The sequence below is a fragment of the Pseudoliparis swirei genome, chromosome 2 (genome assembly GCF_029220125.1).
Source record: "Pseudoliparis swirei isolate HS2019 ecotype Mariana Trench chromosome 2, NWPU_hadal_v1, whole genome shotgun sequence".
Classification (NCBI taxonomy): domain Eukaryota; kingdom Metazoa; phylum Chordata; class Actinopteri; order Perciformes; family Liparidae; genus Pseudoliparis; species Pseudoliparis swirei.
The window spans coordinates 23,616,145-23,635,614 of NC_079389.1; the positions used below are offsets into that span (position 1 = coordinate 23,616,145).

The following is a 19,470-nucleotide window of genomic DNA, read 5'->3' on the forward strand; positions in this document are numbered from 1 at the left end:
TGCAGGTCTACTGAGGCCCTCAGAGGCCCTCAGAGACCCCCAGAGATCATCAGAGACCCCCAGAGACCCTCAGAGACCCCCAGCGACCCCCAGAGAGCATCAGAGACCCCCAGAGACCCTCATAGACCCCCAGCGACCCTCATAGACCATCAGAGACCCTCAGCTCCTCTAAGTCCAGATTGAAGACTTACCAGTGTCCAGAGTCCAGGACAGTGATCATGTTCTGCGTCTCCCTCTTGGATTTTATTTCTTTAACTGAAACTTTTATTCTATTTCATGTTTTTTTGACAGCTTTTTATGTTTATAATGCTTCGGCGTGTTTTGAAATCTCGTTTTCTCTGCATGACGTGAAGCTCTCTGGAGTTTAAATGCTCCTCATAGATTATCACATATCATCCCCCGCCTGCTGCTCTCACAGAGATCAAAGAATCCAGACTCAAAGTCCAGGCGATGAAGACTCTGATCCAGGATCTGCCGCAGCCCAACCAGGACACCATGAAGGTGCTCTTCACCCACCTGCTCAGGTGAGGCCCTCTGACCCCGTGACCTCTCCCGTGTGTGGTTGACAGGCCGGGCTCTGCAGGCTCCCATGTGTCCGCCGCGTGTCTTTCAGGGTTCTGTCGTGCTCCAGGAGGAACCTGATGTCCACGCAGGGCCTCGGCATCGTGTTCGGCCCCACGCTCATGTGGCCCGAGCTGGACGCCGGCAACATGGCGGTCAACATGGTCTACCAGACCCAGATCGTGGAGTTCATCCTCATCGAGAGCCAAGAGATCTTCAGCCTGGACAGGAAGTGAAGAGTCCCGAGGGGGACCCGAGACCTGCAGGTCTACTGAGACCCTCAGAGGCCCCTTAGAGACCGTCAGAGGCCCCTTAGAAACCATCAGAGACCCTCAGAGACCATCAGAGGCCCCTTAGAAACCATCAGAGGCCCCTCAAAGACCCTCAGAGGCCCCTTAGAGACCATCAGAAACCCTCAGAGACCATCAGAGGCCCCTCAAAGACCCTCAGAGGCCCCTTAGAAACCATCAGAGACCCTCAGAGACCATCAGAGGCCCCTCAAAGACCCTCAGAGGCCTCTTAGAGACCATCAGAAACCCTCAGAAACCATCAGAGGCCCCTCAAAGACCCTCAGAGGCCCCTTAGAAACCATCAGAGGCCCCTCAAAGACCCTCAGAGGCCCCTTAGAGACCATCAGAGGCCCCTCAAAGACCCTCAGAGGCCCCTTAGAGACCATCAGAAACCATCAGAGGCCCCTCAAAGACCCTCAGAGGCCCCTTAGAGACCATCAGAAACCCTCAGAGACCATCAGAGGCCCCTCAAAGACCCTCAGATGCCCCTTAGAAACCATCCGAGACCCTCAGAGACCATCAGAGGCCCCTTAGAAACCATCTGAGACCCTCAGAGACCATCAGAGGCCCCTTAGAAACCCTCAGAGACCCTCAGAGGCCCCTTAAAGGCCCTCAGTGAGCACTTAGATACCCTCAGAGACCCCTTAAAAACCCTCAGAGGCCCCTTAGAAACCATCAGAGACCCTCAGAGGCCCCTTAAAGGCCCTCAGAGACCCTCAGCTCCTTTAAGTCCAGATTGAAGACTGTTCTGTTTGATGTTTGGACTCTGGTCATCAAACTCATCACAGAAGGTGTCGGTTGGATAGAAAACAGAGACTTTAAACTATAAGCAGATGATTTCTGAAAGAATACTTTCAGATTTAATATCAAACCTTAGAAACAAAACTACTATGAATCCGTCTGGTGAGATTAATCCTGGTCCAGTAAAATGTTGCGTAACAGCTGGAGGATCCCTCAGTAACAACAGAGTTATGAGGCTGTGATTGGCTTGATTGACTAATGTTACACAGCGAGATGTGTTCATCCAAACTGTAATAAAGCTTTTTAAATATCTGAACGTGTTGTAAAGCATCTGTTACGTGTTTCTAGAGGTCAAAGGTTCACTTCCGGTTGCTCATCTACACATACGGAAGATATCTGGTAAATATGGACTTATACTCAGCTGGTTATCACGAGGTGGAGACGAGCACGCCGACCTCAGCTGGATGCTCACGACATCGCGTAATGATGGACACGCTAACTGAGCTACACTTTAATAACACGTGAAGAACACGACAATAAAAACTTCAGAACAACGTTCAGCGACAACAGACACAGAACACTTCATCACCGTGGAAAGTTTACAGCGGTAGAAACAATCTGAGCGGAGGAACACGTCTCAGGTAGCAAAGACAACCATTTCAAAAATCTATAAATTAGTTTTAAAAAACACAATATCAGGTTGATTAAACATTCAGGCCAGGAAAATAAAAACATCGTCAAATGTTAGGAATAATAAAACAAAAATGTACATCAGTATACGTCAATATGGAGTGAAGTATTGGGCTATCCATAACTTCTGTTTTATTCATATGTATTTATTGTATGTCACGTATATTTGACTGATATAAAAAGTCAAAATGTTATCAAATAAAAAAAACGGAAATATATTTATAATAAAATTATATAAATAAATATTTACACAAATATATATACATATATATGTATGTATATATTTATATATATATACATATATATGTATATACATTTATATATATATGTATATATGTGAATTTCTAAAGGAAAGTCACAATATCTTCATGTCTACATTTATCATGTTAAATTGTGCTTTTGGAAGTAACGTCATAATTTAATAAAGTTCCGATATCCTTTATTTCTTTAATCATTAAATTACTTAATTCAACAATATCTCATCATTATGTAACTTTTGTGCCGTCTTGTATTGTAACTATAACAACAATTACAACGAGTTCTTCATTATATCTGGTTTTATTTTATTATTCCTAACTGTTCATGTATTTATTTTCCAAAAGGGACACAGTTCAGACGATGAACATTGTGTTGTTGTTGTTGTTGTTTGTGTGGACGGTACATCACGATGACAACGCTGTAAATGTTCCTCAAAGCTCAGGAACACGACGTGAACATAAATGATTGTTCCAGCTGTTCCAGAGGAGGAAACACAGATCATCCATGAGGTCAACTTTACATCCAGATGTTCCTCACATCACCTCTGACACCATGTGTTCACTTAAAAACATTCATTGTTATTTTATTTTCCTGAACATCGATTCACGGGGCCGGAATGTAAAAGTGGAAACGTTCCACCTGTAATGATGACTGATGACTTCTATTCTATCAAGTGAGATTTAAACATTTAGATTCATATCAACATCTTTCCGTCGGAGAATCGAAAGAAAACTCCTTCGAGTTATTTTCATTCAACTCCTCCAACTGCAGGTAGAAACTTATTATTATTATTAGGAACTGACTTATTCAACTGTTATTAACTCATTAACTCGATAAGTCATTAAAGTGGCAATAGACGAGTTGTTTGTATTTCACTATATCAAAATGATTAACAAACATTGTTTTCACAATCGATGCCGTTTTTCTTCTAAAATGAGCAAAATAAAAACTCTTGGCTGTTCACCAGAGGCGGTGCGTGATAATCATATTGATGAGTTATAGCTCATGAGCTAACGCCCCTGTAGTCCCGAGAAGATCAAATACATTCATGAAGTTGTCTGTTGCCACTTTAAACACATTATTGAATTAATTTAACATATTTATGATGACATTATTTAACCTGTCAAAGCCAATTATTCAACTTATTTACCATTATCAGGTACTATCATTTATTTGTATTTATTAAACTTGTTATCCAACTGAATTGACTGAATGAAAAGCCAAAGAGATAATAAGCACTTGTTGGCCGTTAAGGTGGAATGGCTGTTAAGGTGGAATGGCTGTTAGAAAGTGGGCAGAGGAGGATCCAGGAAGGCAGAGCGGTGAAAACTCATCTGGCGTTGTCTTCCACCTGAGAAGACAGGAAGTGAAACACCTTCAGGTAAACATACACATCGGGGGTTCCCTCCATCCCGCCCTGCTTTCTGTGTCTGTCTCCTGATTGGCTGTTCCCTTCACCTGCTCTAAATCCCGCCTTGTTGTGGTGGTCACTAAGATGGTTGATGTGGTTGATAGCGTGGTTGCTGTGGTCGCTAACGTGGTTGTTATGGTTGTTAAAGTGGTTGCTATGGTCGTTAACGTTGTTGATCTGGTCGTTAACGTGGTTGCTGTGGTTGTTAACGTGGTTGCTATGGTCGTTAACGTGGTTGCTGTGGTCGATGTGGTCGCTAACATGGTTGCGGTGATTGTTAACGCGGTTGCTGTGATCGTTAACGTGGTTGTTATGGTCGTTAACGTGGTTGCTGTGGTCGATGTGGTTGTTAACGTGGTTGCTGTGGTTGTTAACGTGGTTGCTGTGGTCGATGTGGTTGTTAATGTGGTTGCTGTGGTTGTTAACGTGGTTGTTAACGTGGTTGTTAACGTGGTTGCTGTGGCCGTTAACGTGGTTGTTAACGTGGTTGTTAACGTAGTTGTTAACGTGGTTGTTAATGTGGTTGCTGTGGCCGTTAACGTGGTTGTTAACGTGGTTGTTAACGTGGTTGTTAATGTAGTTGTTAATGTGGTAATTAACGTGGTTGCTGTGGCCGTTAACGTGGTTGTTAACGTGGTTGTTAATGTAGTTGTTAACGTGGTTGTTAACGTAGTTGTTAACGTGGTTGCTGTGGCCGTTAACGTGGTTGTTAACGTGGTTGTTAACGTGGTTGCTGTGGCCGTTAACGTGGTTGTTAACGTGGTTGTTAACGTGGTTGCTGTGGTTGTTAACGTGGTTGTTAACGTGGCCGTTAACGTGGTTGTTAACGTGGTTGTTAACGTGGCCGTTAACGTGGTTGTTAACGTGGTTGCTGTGGCCGTTAACGTGGTTGTTAACGTAGTTGCTGTGGTTGTTAACGTGGTTGTTAACGTGGTTGTTAACGTGGTTGCTGTGGCCGTTAACGTGGTTGTTAACGTGGTTGTTAATGTAGTTGTTAACGTGGTTGCTGTGGTTGTTAACGTGGCCGTTAACGTGGTTGTTAACGTGGTTGCTGTGGTCACTAACGTGGTTGTGTTGTTTTTGACTCACCTGTTGCTTACTTGAAGCTCTGATGAGGTTGTTGTTGTTGTTGTTTCTCTGGTTGTTGAGGCGGTTGCTGTCGGGGGGAGTGATGACGTGGACTGGACCTGACCCCGCCTCCTCGGATGGCCAGTCTGACGGGTGCAGAGGAGGACGGGTGCTGATGGTGCTGATGTCCGGCTCTGATTGGCTTGGCTGCATGGAGACAGGTGACAGGTGAGTCGGCGGTTGGCTTCAGTCTGACGCTGCTGGAACGTACACTCCACTCCGGGAACGTCCTCCGAGGAAGAACCCTTGGCTCTTAGAAGCTTTTGGTCTGACGATCTGAATCACCGGTCTGTGTGCTGGAGGGTAGTAACCGACACGCCCTCACCTATCTGAGCCGAGTGTCCTCTCCTGGAGACGTTCTTGGAGCGCACCGCCTCCGTGATGCGGTCCACTTCCTGTTGGTAGCGTTTGCGGTCCCTCGCGGCCGACTCCTTGGCCTCTCTCAGGGTCGCTTCCAGAGCTTTCACTCGCTCCGCCGTCGCCCGCAGACGCTTCTCTAGCTTGGGGAGCTCGCAGCGAAGGTCAGCGTTGTCCCTCACGAGCTGAAGAGCACAAAGGAGAAGCAGCTGGGGGTTCAGCGTCTTGCTCAAGGGCACTTCAACACGCAACTATGGGAAGAGAGCGGGGATGGAACCGAGCTTCGGCCGACCCAAAGGTAAAGCTCTCCGGCGGCTCACCTGCTTGTGGACCTTGCTCAGCTGCTCCAGGTTATTTTCCAGGAAGACGATCCTCTGCCTCTGAGCCAGACTGCCGCCGGCCTCGTCGCCGTCGTTCTCCGAACTCTGTCGGAACAAGAAACGGGAAAACCCGGATCACCCCTGAACACACACACTGATGTTCAACATCCAAAGTCGAAACAACCAACATCCAACATCCAACGTCGAAACAACCAACATCCAACGTCCAACGTCGAAACAACCAACATCCAACGTCCAACGTCGAAACAACCAACATCCAACATCCAACGTCCAACGTCGAAACAACCAACATCCAACGTCGAAACAACCAACATCCAAAGTCAAAACAACCAACATCCAACATCCACCGTCCAACGTCGAAACAACCAACATCGAAACAACCAACATCCGACGTCCAACGTCGAAACAACCAACATCCAACATCCAACGTCCAACGTCGAAACAACCAACATCCAACATCAAACGTCCAACATCCAACGTCGAAACAACCAACATCCAACGTCGAAACAACCAACATCCAACGTCCAACATCGACTTTTCCCCCCCCCCCCCGGGTTTTTTTTTCCCCCAAAATTTTTCCCCTCCCCAGCCCCCCCCCCCCCCTTTTTTCCCCCCCCAAAAAAAAGGGAAAAAAAAAAAAAACCCCAAAAAAAAAAACCAAACCCCCTTTTAAAAAAAAAAAAAACCCCCCCCCCAAAAAAAAGGGGGGCCCATTCCCCAAAAAATTTTTTCCCCAAAAAAAAAAACCCCCCTTTTTTAAGGGGAAAAAACCCTTGGGAAAACCCCAAAAATTTTTAAAAAAAAAAAATTTTTTTAAAAAAAAAAAACCTCCCCCCCTTTTTTTAAAAAAAAAAAACCCATAAAAACCCCGGGGGCCCCCCAAAAAAAAAGGGGTTTAACCTCCCCAAAAACCCAAAAAAAAAAAAATTTTTTTTTAAAAAAAAAAGGGGCCCCCCCATAAAAATTTTTTCCAAAGGCGTCCCCCCTCAAAACCCAACTCCCCCCGGCCCCCCGTCGCCCAACCCCCGTCCAAAACAAAACCCACCCAACCCAAAAAACCAACTTTTTCCAACCCCAAAAGTCGAAACAACCAACATCCAACAAAAAAGCGCCCGGGAAACAACCAAAAAATTCCAACGCCCAAACCCCAAGCCAACCCAACTCCAACTCCAACGCCGAAACAACCAACATCCAACACCCAACGCCCCAACTCCAACCAACCCCAAACGCGAAACAACCAAACCCCTTTTAAAACAACCAAATCCAAACCCACCTTTCCCAACGAAAAAACCCCCCCAAAATCGAAACCCAAACCCACGTCCCTCAAAAAACCCTTCCCCCCCCAACTCCGGGGTCAAAAACCAAATTTTTTAATTTTTTCCAAAATTTTCCAACTTTAACCAAAAACCCAACCTTTTAGGTCAAAACAACCAAAAACGGTTCCAAATTTGGCAAAACTTTTTGGGCCCAAAACCCCAACAAAATTTTTTAACGTCCAGCTCGAAACAAAACTTCCAACCCTTTTCCCTAAAACCCAAACCCAACTCCAAAAACCCCCCTTTTCCCCCATCCAATTTTAAATGAAAAAACCCATCCCTAAAACGTCCCTTTTTGGGGAAACAACCAAAACCCAAAATTAAACTTTAAACTTAATGCCAACATAACCCCAAATACGTAAAACAACCAAAAAAACCCAAAAACGTTTCCCTTTAAAGGGGGCCCTTTTTAAAGGAAAAAGGGGGAATCCGGGGTTGGATCCCTGGACTTTGAAATTCTTTCCTGGAAAATCCCAAACAGCTTGTTCTGCCTGTTTTTTTTGTTGTTGTTTTTGGGTTTTTGAGTTTTTTTGGGGTTTTTGCCAAATGGAACCAAAAATTTTTTCTTTTTGGAAGGGAATCCAGGGAGGGGGAAATGGGGTTTCCCCCTTCAAAAAGGGTTCCCCAATTTTTGGCCAAATTACCAAGGTTTTGGGTTTTAAATTTCCCAAGGGGCGACCCCAAAATTTTTAAGGGGGCAGTGGAAAAAAGCCCGGGTAACCGGGCTGAACCCTTTGGGAAACCCAGGCCGGGAAGAAACCCTGTTCTTTTCCTTCTTCTCGAACATTTAAAGACTTCTCATTGGTTAAAGGCGAGTTTCCTTTGGGGTTTAGGAAACACAAAAAACTTAAATGTTTGAGGCGAAAAATTCAATTTTTTGGGGACAAAAAAAACCAACCACCGTTTCCCTTTTAAAGGACCCTTTGGTTTTTGGGCTTGCTCTCTTTTCTTTCCAGGAAACCTTTCCCAAACTTTTTTAATAAAAAACCTTGCTGTGTTTTGTTGTTTTTTGACATTTGGGTTTTTTGGGGCCCCCAATAGGAAAAAACAGGTTTTCCCGGGGGGGAACCCAGGGGAGGGAAATTTGGTTCCCTAAGTTCCCCTTTGTTTTGACCCAAATTTTCCCCAAGGTTTTTTTAAATCAGACAAATTTCCAGTTTAGGAGACCCTAAAACACCTAAAATAAAACCCCAAAACCTGAACCCCGGGGGCCGAGCTCCAAAAACCAAAAGCCTCAAACGCCTCAAAGTGGGGCCTTGGAAAATTTGGGGGGTTACGAACCTTTTGGGGGGAAAAAATTCTGGGAGAAAATCGTTTTATCGATTTAAAAGAAAAAACGAATGACTTAAAAGTGACTTAGAAGAAGAGAAACTTCCACATCACAAAGACAACTGGGTTTAAATCACAATAATACAACTATTACTCTACTTTGATTAGAACCCGTCAGTCACTGATCACTTCTGATGATCATCAGGCCCTGATCGGTCATAATCAATAACCTACTCTTTGAACTGCTCCACCACTCGGTGCTTCTGCTCGATCTCGTCTCGGAGGCGACTCAGCTGCTTGTGATGGACTTCTCTGTGGTTCTCCATCTGCTCCTCCAGGGTTCTCTACGGAGACACAGAACCTGAGCTACATGACTCACTCCTGTACCCTACCCTCCACTACATGACTCACTCCCTGCCCTGCCTCACTGCGACTCACTCCTGTACCCTGCCACTCCACTACGTGCTCCCTACCCCCTACCTCCACCATGACTCCTCCTAACCCTACCCTCCTGCATGACTCACTCCTGTACCCCTACCCTCCACTACATGACTCACTCCTATACCCCTACCCTCCACTACATGACTCACTCACTCCTGTACCCTACCCTCCACTGCACATGACTCACTCCTGCCCTACCCTCCACTACATGACTCACTCCTGTACCCTACCCTCCACTACATGACTCACTCCTGTACCCTACCCTCCACTACATGACTCACTCCTGTACCCTACCCTCCACTACATGACTCACTCCTGTGCCCTACCCTCCACTACATGACTCACTCCTGTACCCTACCTCCACTGCAGACTCACTCCTGTACCCTACCCTCCACTACATGACTCACTCCTATACTCCTACCCTCCACTACATGACTCACTCCTGTACCCCTACCCTCTACTACATGACTCACTCCTATACCCTACCTCCACTACATGACTCACTCCTGCCCTACCCTCCCACTGCACATGACTCACTCCTGTGCCCTACCCTCCACTACATGACTCACTCCTGTACCCTACCCTCCACTAAATGACTCCCTGCCCCTACCACTCATGTACCCTACCCTCCACTACATGACTCACTCCTGTACCCTACCCCCCACTACATGACTCACTCCTTGCCCTACCCTCCACTACATGACTCACTCACCTTGCTATTGCACCCTGATCCCCCCTCCACTACATGACTCACTCCTGTACCCTACCCTCCACCACATGACTCACCCTGCCTACCCTCCACTACATGACTCACTCCTGTACCCTACCCTCCACTACATGACTCACTCCTGTACCCTACCCTCTACTACATGACTCACTCCTGTACCCTCTACTACATGACTCACTCCTGTACCCTCCACTACATGACTCACTCCTATACCCTACCCTCCACTACATGACTCACTCCTATACCCTTACCCTCCACTACATGACTCCCACTCTGTACCCTACCCTCCTCTACATGACTCACTCCTATACCCTACCCTCCACTACATGACTCACTCCTGTACCCCTACCCTCCACCGCAGACTCACTCCTGTACCCTCACCTCCACTACATGACTCACTCCTGTACCCTACCCTCCACTACATGACTCCACCCTGTACCCTACCCTCCACTACATGACTCACTCCCTGTACCCTACCTCTCCACTTCATGACTCACTCATGTACCCTACCCTCCACTACATGACTCACTCCTTGCCCTACCCTCCACTACGACTCACTCCTGTGCCCTACCCTCCACTACATGACTCACTCCTGTGCCTACCTCCACCACATGACTCCACCCCCCTACCCTCCACTACATGACTCACTCCTGTACCTACCTCCACCACATCACTCCCTGTACCCCACCCTCCACCATGACTCACTCCTGTGCCCTACCCTCCACTACATGACTCACTCCTGTACCCTACCCTCCACTACATGACTCACTCCTGTACCCTACCCCTCCACCTCGCAGCTCACTCCTATACCTACCTCCACTACATGACTCACTCCTGCCTACCCTCCACTACGCAGCTCACTCCTGTACCCTACCCTCCACTACATGACTCACTCCTGTACCCCTACCCTCCACTACATGACTCACCCCTATGCCTACCCTCCTCACTGACTCACTCCTGTACCCTACCTCCACTACGACTCACTCCTATACCTACCCTCCACTACGCGGCCACTCCTGTACCCTACCCTCCACTACATGACTCACTCCCGTACCCTACCCTCCACTACATGGCTCACTCCTACCCTACCCCTCCACTACATGACTCACTCCTGTACCTACCCTCCACCACATGACTCACCCTGTACCCTACCCCTCCACTACACTCCCCACCCTCCACCACATGGCTCACTCCTGTACCCTCACCCTCCACTCGACTCACTCTGTGCCCCTACCCTCCACTAGACTCACTCCTACTGCCTACCCTCCACTACATGACTCACTCCCCCACCCTCCACTACGGAGCTCCTCCTGCACTACCCCACCCTACATGGCTCACTCCTACCCTACCCTCCACCCCATGACTCACTCCTACACCCTACCCTCCACTACATGACTCACTCCTGTACCCTACCCTCCACTACATGACTCACTCCTGTACCCTACCTCCACTACATGACTCCCACTCCTGTACCCCTCTCACTACATGACTCACTCCTGCCCTACCCTCCACTCACCATGACTCCCACTCCTATACCCCTCCCTCCACTGCATGACTCACTCCTGTACCCTACCCTCCACCACGCGACTCACTCACCCCACCCTCCACTGCCATGAGCTCACTCCTACCCCCCTCCCACCACATGACTCACTCCTGTACCCTACCCTCCACTACATGACTCACTCCCTGCCCCACCCCTACCCTCACTACATGACTCACCTCCTGCCCTACCACCTCCACTACATGACTCACTCCTATACCCTACCCTCCACTACATGACTCACTCCTGTACCCCTACCTCCACTACATGACTCACTCCCTATACCCCTACCCTCCACCATGACTCACTCCTGTACCCTACCCTCCACTACAGCTCCCTCCTGTGCCCCTACCCCCCACTACATGACTCACTCCTGTACCCTACCCCCCACTACATGACTCACTCCCTGCCTACCCTCCACTACATGACTCACTCCCTGCTTCCTCCACTACATGACTCACTCCTGTACCATACCCTCCCCTCCATGACTCACTCCTATACCCTACCCTCCACTACATGACTCACTCCTATACCCTACCCTCCACTACATGACTCACTCCTGTACCCTCTACTACATGACTCACTCCTGTACCCTACCCTCCACTACGCGACTCACCCTGTACCCCTACCTCCACTACATGACCTCACTCCTATACCCTACCCTCCACTGCATGACTCACTCCTGTACCCTCCATGACTCACTCCTGTACCCTTCATGACTCACTCCTATACCCTACCCTCCACTACATGACTCACTCCTGTACCCTCCACTACATGACTCACTCCACTCCACTGCACTCACTCCTGTACTCCCTCCACTACATGACTCACCCTACCCTACCTCCACTCACTGAGCTCACTCCTGTACCCTACCCTCACTACATGACTCACTCCTGTACCCTACCTCCACTACATGACTCACTCCTGTACCCTCCCCTCCACTACATGACTCACTGCTGTACCCTACCCTCCACTACATGACTTACTCCTCCCTACCCTCCACCGCATGACTCACCCCTATACCCTACCCTCCACTATGACTCACTCCTGTACCCTACCCTCCACTATGACTCACTCCTGTACCCTACCCTCCACTACATGACTCACTCCTGCCCCTACCTCCACTACATGACTCACTCCTGTACCATACCCTCCTCTACATGACTCACTCCTATACCCTACCCTCCACAACATGACTCACTCCTATACCCTACCCTCCACTACATGACTCACTCCTGTGCCCTACCATCCACTACGTGACTCACTCCTGTGCCCTCTACTACATGACTCACTCCTATACCCTACCCTCCACCGCATCACTCACCCTGCATACCCCTACCCTCCACTAGATGACTCACTCCTGTACCCTACCCTCCACTACATGACTCACTCCTGTGCCCTACCATCCACTACGTGACTCACTCCTGTGCCCTACCCTCCACTACATGACTCACTCCTGTACCCTACCCTCCACTACATGACTCATCCCTATACCCTACCCTCCACTACATGACTCACTCCTGTACCCTACCCTCCACTACATGACTCACTCCTGTACCCTACCCTCCACTACATGACTCACTCCTGTACCCTCTACTACATGACTCACTCCTATACCCTACCCTCCACTACATGACTCATGCCCTACCCTCCCTCTACATGACTCACCCTGCCCTACCCTCCACCACATGACTCACTCCTGCCCTACCCTCCACTACATGACTCACTCTATAATTCTACCCTCTACCACATGACCTCCCACCTCCTCATGACTCACTCCTATACCCTACCCTCCACTACATGACTCACTCCTGTACCCTACCCTCCATGACTCACTCCTATACCCTACCCTCCACTACATGACTCACTCCTATACCCTACCCTCCACTACATGACTCACTCCTGTACCATACCCTCTACTACATGACTCACTCCTATACCCTACCCTCCACGCCATGACTCACTCCTGTACCCTACCCTCCACTACATGACTCACTCCCTATACCCTCCACTACATGACTCACTCCTATACCCTACCCTCCACTACATGACTCACTCCTGTACCCTCTACTACATGACTCACTCCTGTACCCTCTACTACATGACTCACTCCTGTACCCTCCACTACATGACTCACTCCTATACCCTACCCTCCACTACATGACTCACTCCTGCCACCACTATGCTCACCCCACCCTGCCTCCACTGCATGACTCCACCCCCTGTGCCACCTCCACTACATGACTCACTCCTGTACCCTACCCTCCACTACGCAGCTCACCCCCTACCCCTACCTCCACTACATGACTCACTCTGTACCTACCCTCCACTACATGACTCACCCTGTACCCTACCCTCCACTACATGACTCCCCTGTACCCACCCTCCACTACATGACTACTCCACTCACATGACTCACCCCTACCCTCTACTACATGACTCACTCCTGTACCCTACCCTCCACTACATGACTCACTCCTATACCCTACCCTCCACTACATGACTCACCCCTATACCCTACCCTCCACTACATGACTCACTCCTGTACCCTACCCTCCACTACATGACTCACTCCTGTACCCTACCCTCTACTACATGACTCACTCCTGTACCCTACCCTCCACTACATGACTCACTCCTGTACCCTACCCTCCACTACATGACTCACCCCTATACCCTACCTTCCACTACATGACTCACTCCTGTACCCTACCCTCCACTACATGACTCACTCCTGTACCCTACCCTCCACTACATGACTCACTCCCCCCACCCTACCCTCCACTACATGACTCACCCCATACCCTACCCTCCACTACATGACTCCCTACCCCTCCACTACCCTCCACTACATGACTCACTCCTATACCCTACCCTCCACTACATGACTCACTCCTGTGCCCTCCCCTCCACTACATGACTCACTCCTGTACCCCACCTCCACTACATGACACTCCTGTACCCCTACCCTCCACTACATGACTCACTCCTGTACCCTACCCTCCACTACATGACTCACTCCTATACCCTACCCTCCACTACATGACTCACTCCTGTACCCTACCCTCTACTACATGACTCACTCCTGTACCCTACCCTCCACTACATGACTCACCCCTATACCCTACCCTCCACTACATGACTCACTCCTGCCTACCCTCCACTACATGACTCACTCTGTGCCTACCCCCACATGACTCACTCCTGTACCCTACCCTCCACTACATGACCTACCCTCTACTACATGACTCACTCCTGTACCCTACCCTCCACTACATGACTCACTCCTGTACCCTACCCTCCACTACATGACTCACTCCTGTACCCTACCCTCCACTACATGACTCACCCCTATACCCTACCCTCCACTACATGACTCACTCCTGTACCCTACCCTCCACTACATGACTCACTCCTATACCCTACCCTCCACTACATGACTCACTCTGTACCCTCCACTACACCGTCCACTCCTGTACCCTACCCTCCACTACATGACTCACTCCCATACCCCTACCCTCCACTACATGACTCACTCCTGTGCCTACCCCACCACGACTCACTCCTACCCTACCCTCCACTACATGACTCACTCCTGTACCCTACCTCCACTACATGACTCACCCTGTACCCTCACCCTCCACTACATGACTCACTCCCTGTACCCTACCCTCCACTACATGACTCACTCCTATACCCTACCCTCTACTACATGACTCACTCCTGTACCCTACCCTCCACTACATGACTCACTCCTATACCCTACCCTCCACTACATGACTCACTCCTATACCCTACCCTCCATGACTCACTCCTATACCCTACCCTCCACTACATGACTCACTCCTGTACCCTCTACTACATGACTCACTCCTATACCCTACCCTCCACTACATGACTCACTCCTATACCCTCCTCCATGACTCACTCCTGCTTTTCCTCCACTATGACTCACTCCTGTACCCTACCCTCCACTACATGACTCACTCCTGTACCCTACCCTCCACTACATGACTCACTCCTGTACCCTACCCTCCACTACATGACTCACTCCTGTACCCTACCCTCCACTACATGACTCACTCATGTACCCTCCAATACATGACTCACTCCTGTACCCTACCCTCCACTACATGACTCACTCCTGTACCCTACCCTCCACTACATGACTCACTCCTGTACCCTACCCTCCACTACATGACTCACTCCTATACCCTACCCTCCACTACATGACTCACTCCTGTACCCCCCCTCCACTACATGACTCACTCCTGTACCTACCCTCCACTACATGACTCACTCCTGCCACCTACCCCACTACATGACTCACTCCCCCTACCCTCCACTACATGACTCACTCCTGTACTACGCACTCCTACCCTCTCCATGACTCACTCCTGTACCCTACCCTCCACATGACTCACTCCTGTACCCTACCCTCTACTACATGACTCACTCCTGTACCCTACCCTCCACTACATGACTCACTCCTGTACCCTACCCTCCATGACTCACTCCCTACCCTACCCTCCACTACATGACTCACTCCTGTACCTGTAGCTCACTCTGCCTCCACTACATGACTCACTCCTACCCTACCCTCCACTGCATGACTCACCCTGCCCTACCCTCCACTGACTCACTCCTATACCCCTACCCTCCACTACATGACTCACTCCTGTGCCCTACCCTCCACTACATGACTCACTCCTGTACCCTACCTCCACTACATGACTCACCCCTGTACCCCACCTCCACTACATGACTCACTCCCTGTACCCTACCCTCACTACATGACTCACTCCTGCTTCCTACCCTCCACCATGACTCCACTCCTGCCCTACCCTCCACCATGACTCACTCCTATACCCTACCCTCCACTACATGACTCACTCCTATACCCTACCCTCCATGACTCACTCCTATACCCTACCCTCCACTACATGACTCACTCCTGTACCCTACCCTCCACTACATGACTCACTCCTATACCCTACCCTCCTTTCACTTGACTCACTCCTGTACCTCCCTACCCTCCACTACATGACTCACTCCTGTACCCTACCCTCCACTACATGACTCACTCCTGCCCTACCTCTACTACATGACTCACTCCTGTACCCTCCACTACCCACTCCTCCACGCCATGCAGCTCACTACCCTCCACTACCACTGCCCCACCCTCCACTACATGACTCACTCCTATACCCTACCCTCCATGACTCACTCCTATACCCTACCCTCCACTACATGACTCACTCCTATACCCTACCCTCCACTACATGACTCACTCCTGTATACCCTCCACTACATGACTCACTCCTGTCCCCTCCACTACATGACTCACTCCTATACCCTACCCTCCACTACATGACTCACTCCTGTACCCTACCCTCCACTACATGACTCACTCCTGTACCCTACCCTCCACTACATGACTCACTCCTGTACCCTACCCTCCACTACATGACTCACTCCTACCTGACTCTGTACCCTACCCTCCACTACAGACTCACTCCTGTACCCTACCCTCCACTACATGACTCACTCCTACCCACCCTCCACCACTGACTCACTCCACCCTATACCCTACCCTCCACTACATGACTCACTCCTGTACCCTACCCTCTACTACATGACTCACTCCTGTACCATACCCTCCACTACATGACTCACTCCTGTACCCTACCCTCCACTACATGACTCACCCTACTATACCTCCTCCATGACCCACTACACCTACCCTCCACTACATGACTCACTCCTACCCTACCCTCCACAACATGACTCACTCCTATACCCTACCCTCCACTACATGACTCACTCATGTACCCTCCACTACATGACTCACTCCTGTACCCTACCCTCCACTACATGACTCACTCCTGTACCCTACCCTCCACTACATGACTCACTCCTATACCCTACCCTCCACTACATGACTCACTCCTGTACCCTACCCTCCTGTCACTGCAGCTCACTCCTGTGCCCCACCCCACTACATGACTCACTCCTGTACCCTACCCTCCACTACATGACTCACTCCTGTACCCTACCCTCCACTACATGACTCACTCCTATACCCTACCCTCCACTACATGACTCACTCCTGTACCCTACCCTCCACTACATGACTCACTCCTGTACCCTACCCTCCACTACATGACTCACTCCTGTACCCTCCAATACATGACTCACTCCTATACCATACCCTCCACTACATGACTCACTCCTATACCCTACCCTACCCTCCATGACTCACTCCTGCTCCCTACCCTCCACTACATGACTCACTCCTGTACCCTACCCTCCACTACATGACCTCACCCTATACCCTACCCTCCATGACTCACTCCTGTACCCTACCCTCCACTACATGACTCACTCCTGTACCCTACCCTCCACTACATGACTCACTCCTACCCTACCCTCCACTACATGACTCACTCCTGTACCCTACCCTCCACTACATGACTCACTCCTATACCCTACCCTCCACTACATGACTCACTCCTGTACCCTACCCTCCACTACATGACTCACTCCTATACCCTACCCTCCACTACATGACTCACTCCTGTACCCTCCACTACATGACTCACTCCTGTACCCTACCCTCCACTACATGACTCACTCCTGTACCCTACCCTCCACTACATGACTCACTCCTGTACCCTACCCTCCACTGACTCACTCCTGTACCCTACCCTCCACTACATGACTCACTCCTGTACCCTACCCTCCACTACATGACTCACTCCTGTACCCTACCCTCCACTACATGACTCACTCCTGTACCCTACCCTCCACTACATGACTCATCCCTATACCCTACCTTCCACTACATGACTCACTCCTGTACCCTACCCTCCACTACATGACTCACTCCTGTACCCTACCCTCCACTCATGACTCACTCACCCTACCCTACCCTCCACTACATGACTCACTCCTGTACCCTACCCTCCACTACATGACTCACTCCTGTACCCCTCCACCACATGACTCACCCCTGCCCCTCCCTCCACTACATGACTCACTCCTGTACCCCTACCTCCACTCATATGACTCACTCCTGCACCCACCTCCACCACATGACTCACTCCTGTACCCTACCCTCCACTACATGACTCACTCCTGTACCCTACCCTCCACTAGATGATTTACTCCTGCCCCTACCCTCCACTACATGACTCACTCCTGTGCCCACCACCCTCCACTACATGACTCACCCTGTACCCTACCCTCCACCACATGACTCACTCCTGTACCCTCTCTACATGACTCACTCCTGTACCCCACCCTCCACTACATGACTCACTCCTATACCCTACCCTCCACTACATGACTCACTCCTATACCCTACCCTCCACTACATGACTCACTCCTGTACCCTACCCTCCACTACATGACTCACTCCTGTACCCTACCCTCCACTACATGACTCACTCCCATACCCTACCCTCCACTACATGACTCACTCCTGCCCCCTTGTGATTGGTTTAGAAACACAACGTGAGACCATGATGGATTTCTACCTTTATCTCAACAGCATCCTTCAGTCGGCTCATGTGTTCTTTCTCTTTGTCCATCACCGACACCTCGTGCATTTGACCTGGACACACACACACACACACACACACACACACACACACACACACACACACACACACCTGTATTGGTGTCCCGTGTGTTGAACTGTGTTGGTGTTACCAGACAGCCAATAAGAGAGCAGCGTTTCTGTCGTGATGAACCTGGTCTGACCTTGAGCGTCGAGCTTGGCGACCTCCTCCATCAGGCCGTCCTGACTCTCCTCCAGCTTCCTCTTCTCCTGCTCCACCCGATGCAGGTCTTCTGCCAGAGACACAATCTTCGCCCGGAGCTGCAACGAGCACATCCATCATGTCCTCATCATGTCCTCTTCATGTCCTCATCATGTCCTCATCATGTCCCCATCATGTCCCCATCATGTCCCCATCATGTCCTCATCATGTCCCCATCAAGTCCTCATCATGTCCTCATCATGTCCCCATCGTGTCCCCATCATGTCCTCATCATATCCCCATCATGTCCCCATCATGTCCCCGTCATGTCCTCGTCATGTCCCCATCAAGTCCTCATGTCCTCATCATGTCCCCATCAAGTCCTCATCATGTCCCCATCGTGTCCCCATCATGTCCTCATCATGTCCTCATCATATCCCCATCATGTCCTCATCATGTCCTCATCATGTCCCCATCATGTCCTCATCATGTCCCCATCATGTCCTCATCATGTCCTCGTCATGTCCCCATCATGTCCTCATCATGTCCCCATCATGTCCTCATCATGTCCCCATCGTGTCCCCATCATGTCCTCATCATATCCCCATCAAGTCCTCATCATGTCCTCATCATATCC

The 19,470-nt window shown here is 49.8% G+C and overlaps 2 protein-coding genes across 4 annotated transcripts in view; one reads left to right on the forward strand and one right to left on the reverse strand.

The window, feature by feature from the left end:
* Nucleotides 1-1,908, forward strand: part of arhgap15 (Rho GTPase activating protein 15) — a 12,552-nt gene extending 10,644 nt beyond the window's left edge. For all 3 annotated transcript variants that reach the window (XM_056436630.1, XM_056436639.1, XM_056436622.1), the window contains 2 exons: nt 419-524; nt 614-1,908. In XM_056436630.1, coding sequence (XP_056292605.1) covers nt 419-524; nt 614-797 — 290 coding nt within the window. In that variant the 3' untranslated portion in view covers nt 798-1,908. The remainder of the gene's footprint in view (nt 1-418; nt 525-613) is intronic.
* Nucleotides 1,909-2,088: 180 nt separating this feature from the next.
* Nucleotides 2,089-19,470, reverse strand: part of LOC130202989 (kinesin heavy chain-like) — a 28,698-nt gene continuing 11,316 nt past the window's right edge. The window contains exons 17-23 of the mRNA XM_056428890.1: nt 18,835-18,952; nt 18,609-18,685; nt 8,597-8,706; nt 5,757-5,877; nt 5,405-5,621; nt 5,052-5,226; nt 2,089-3,891 (exon numbers count right to left, since the gene is read on the reverse strand). Of these exons, the coding sequence (XP_056284865.1) occupies nt 3,807-3,891; nt 5,052-5,226; nt 5,405-5,621; nt 5,757-5,877; nt 8,597-8,706; nt 18,609-18,685; nt 18,835-18,952 (903 nt within the window). The 3' untranslated portion in view covers nt 2,089-3,806. The remainder of the gene's footprint in view (nt 3,892-5,051; nt 5,227-5,404; nt 5,622-5,756; nt 5,878-8,596; nt 8,707-18,608; nt 18,686-18,834; nt 18,953-19,470) is intronic.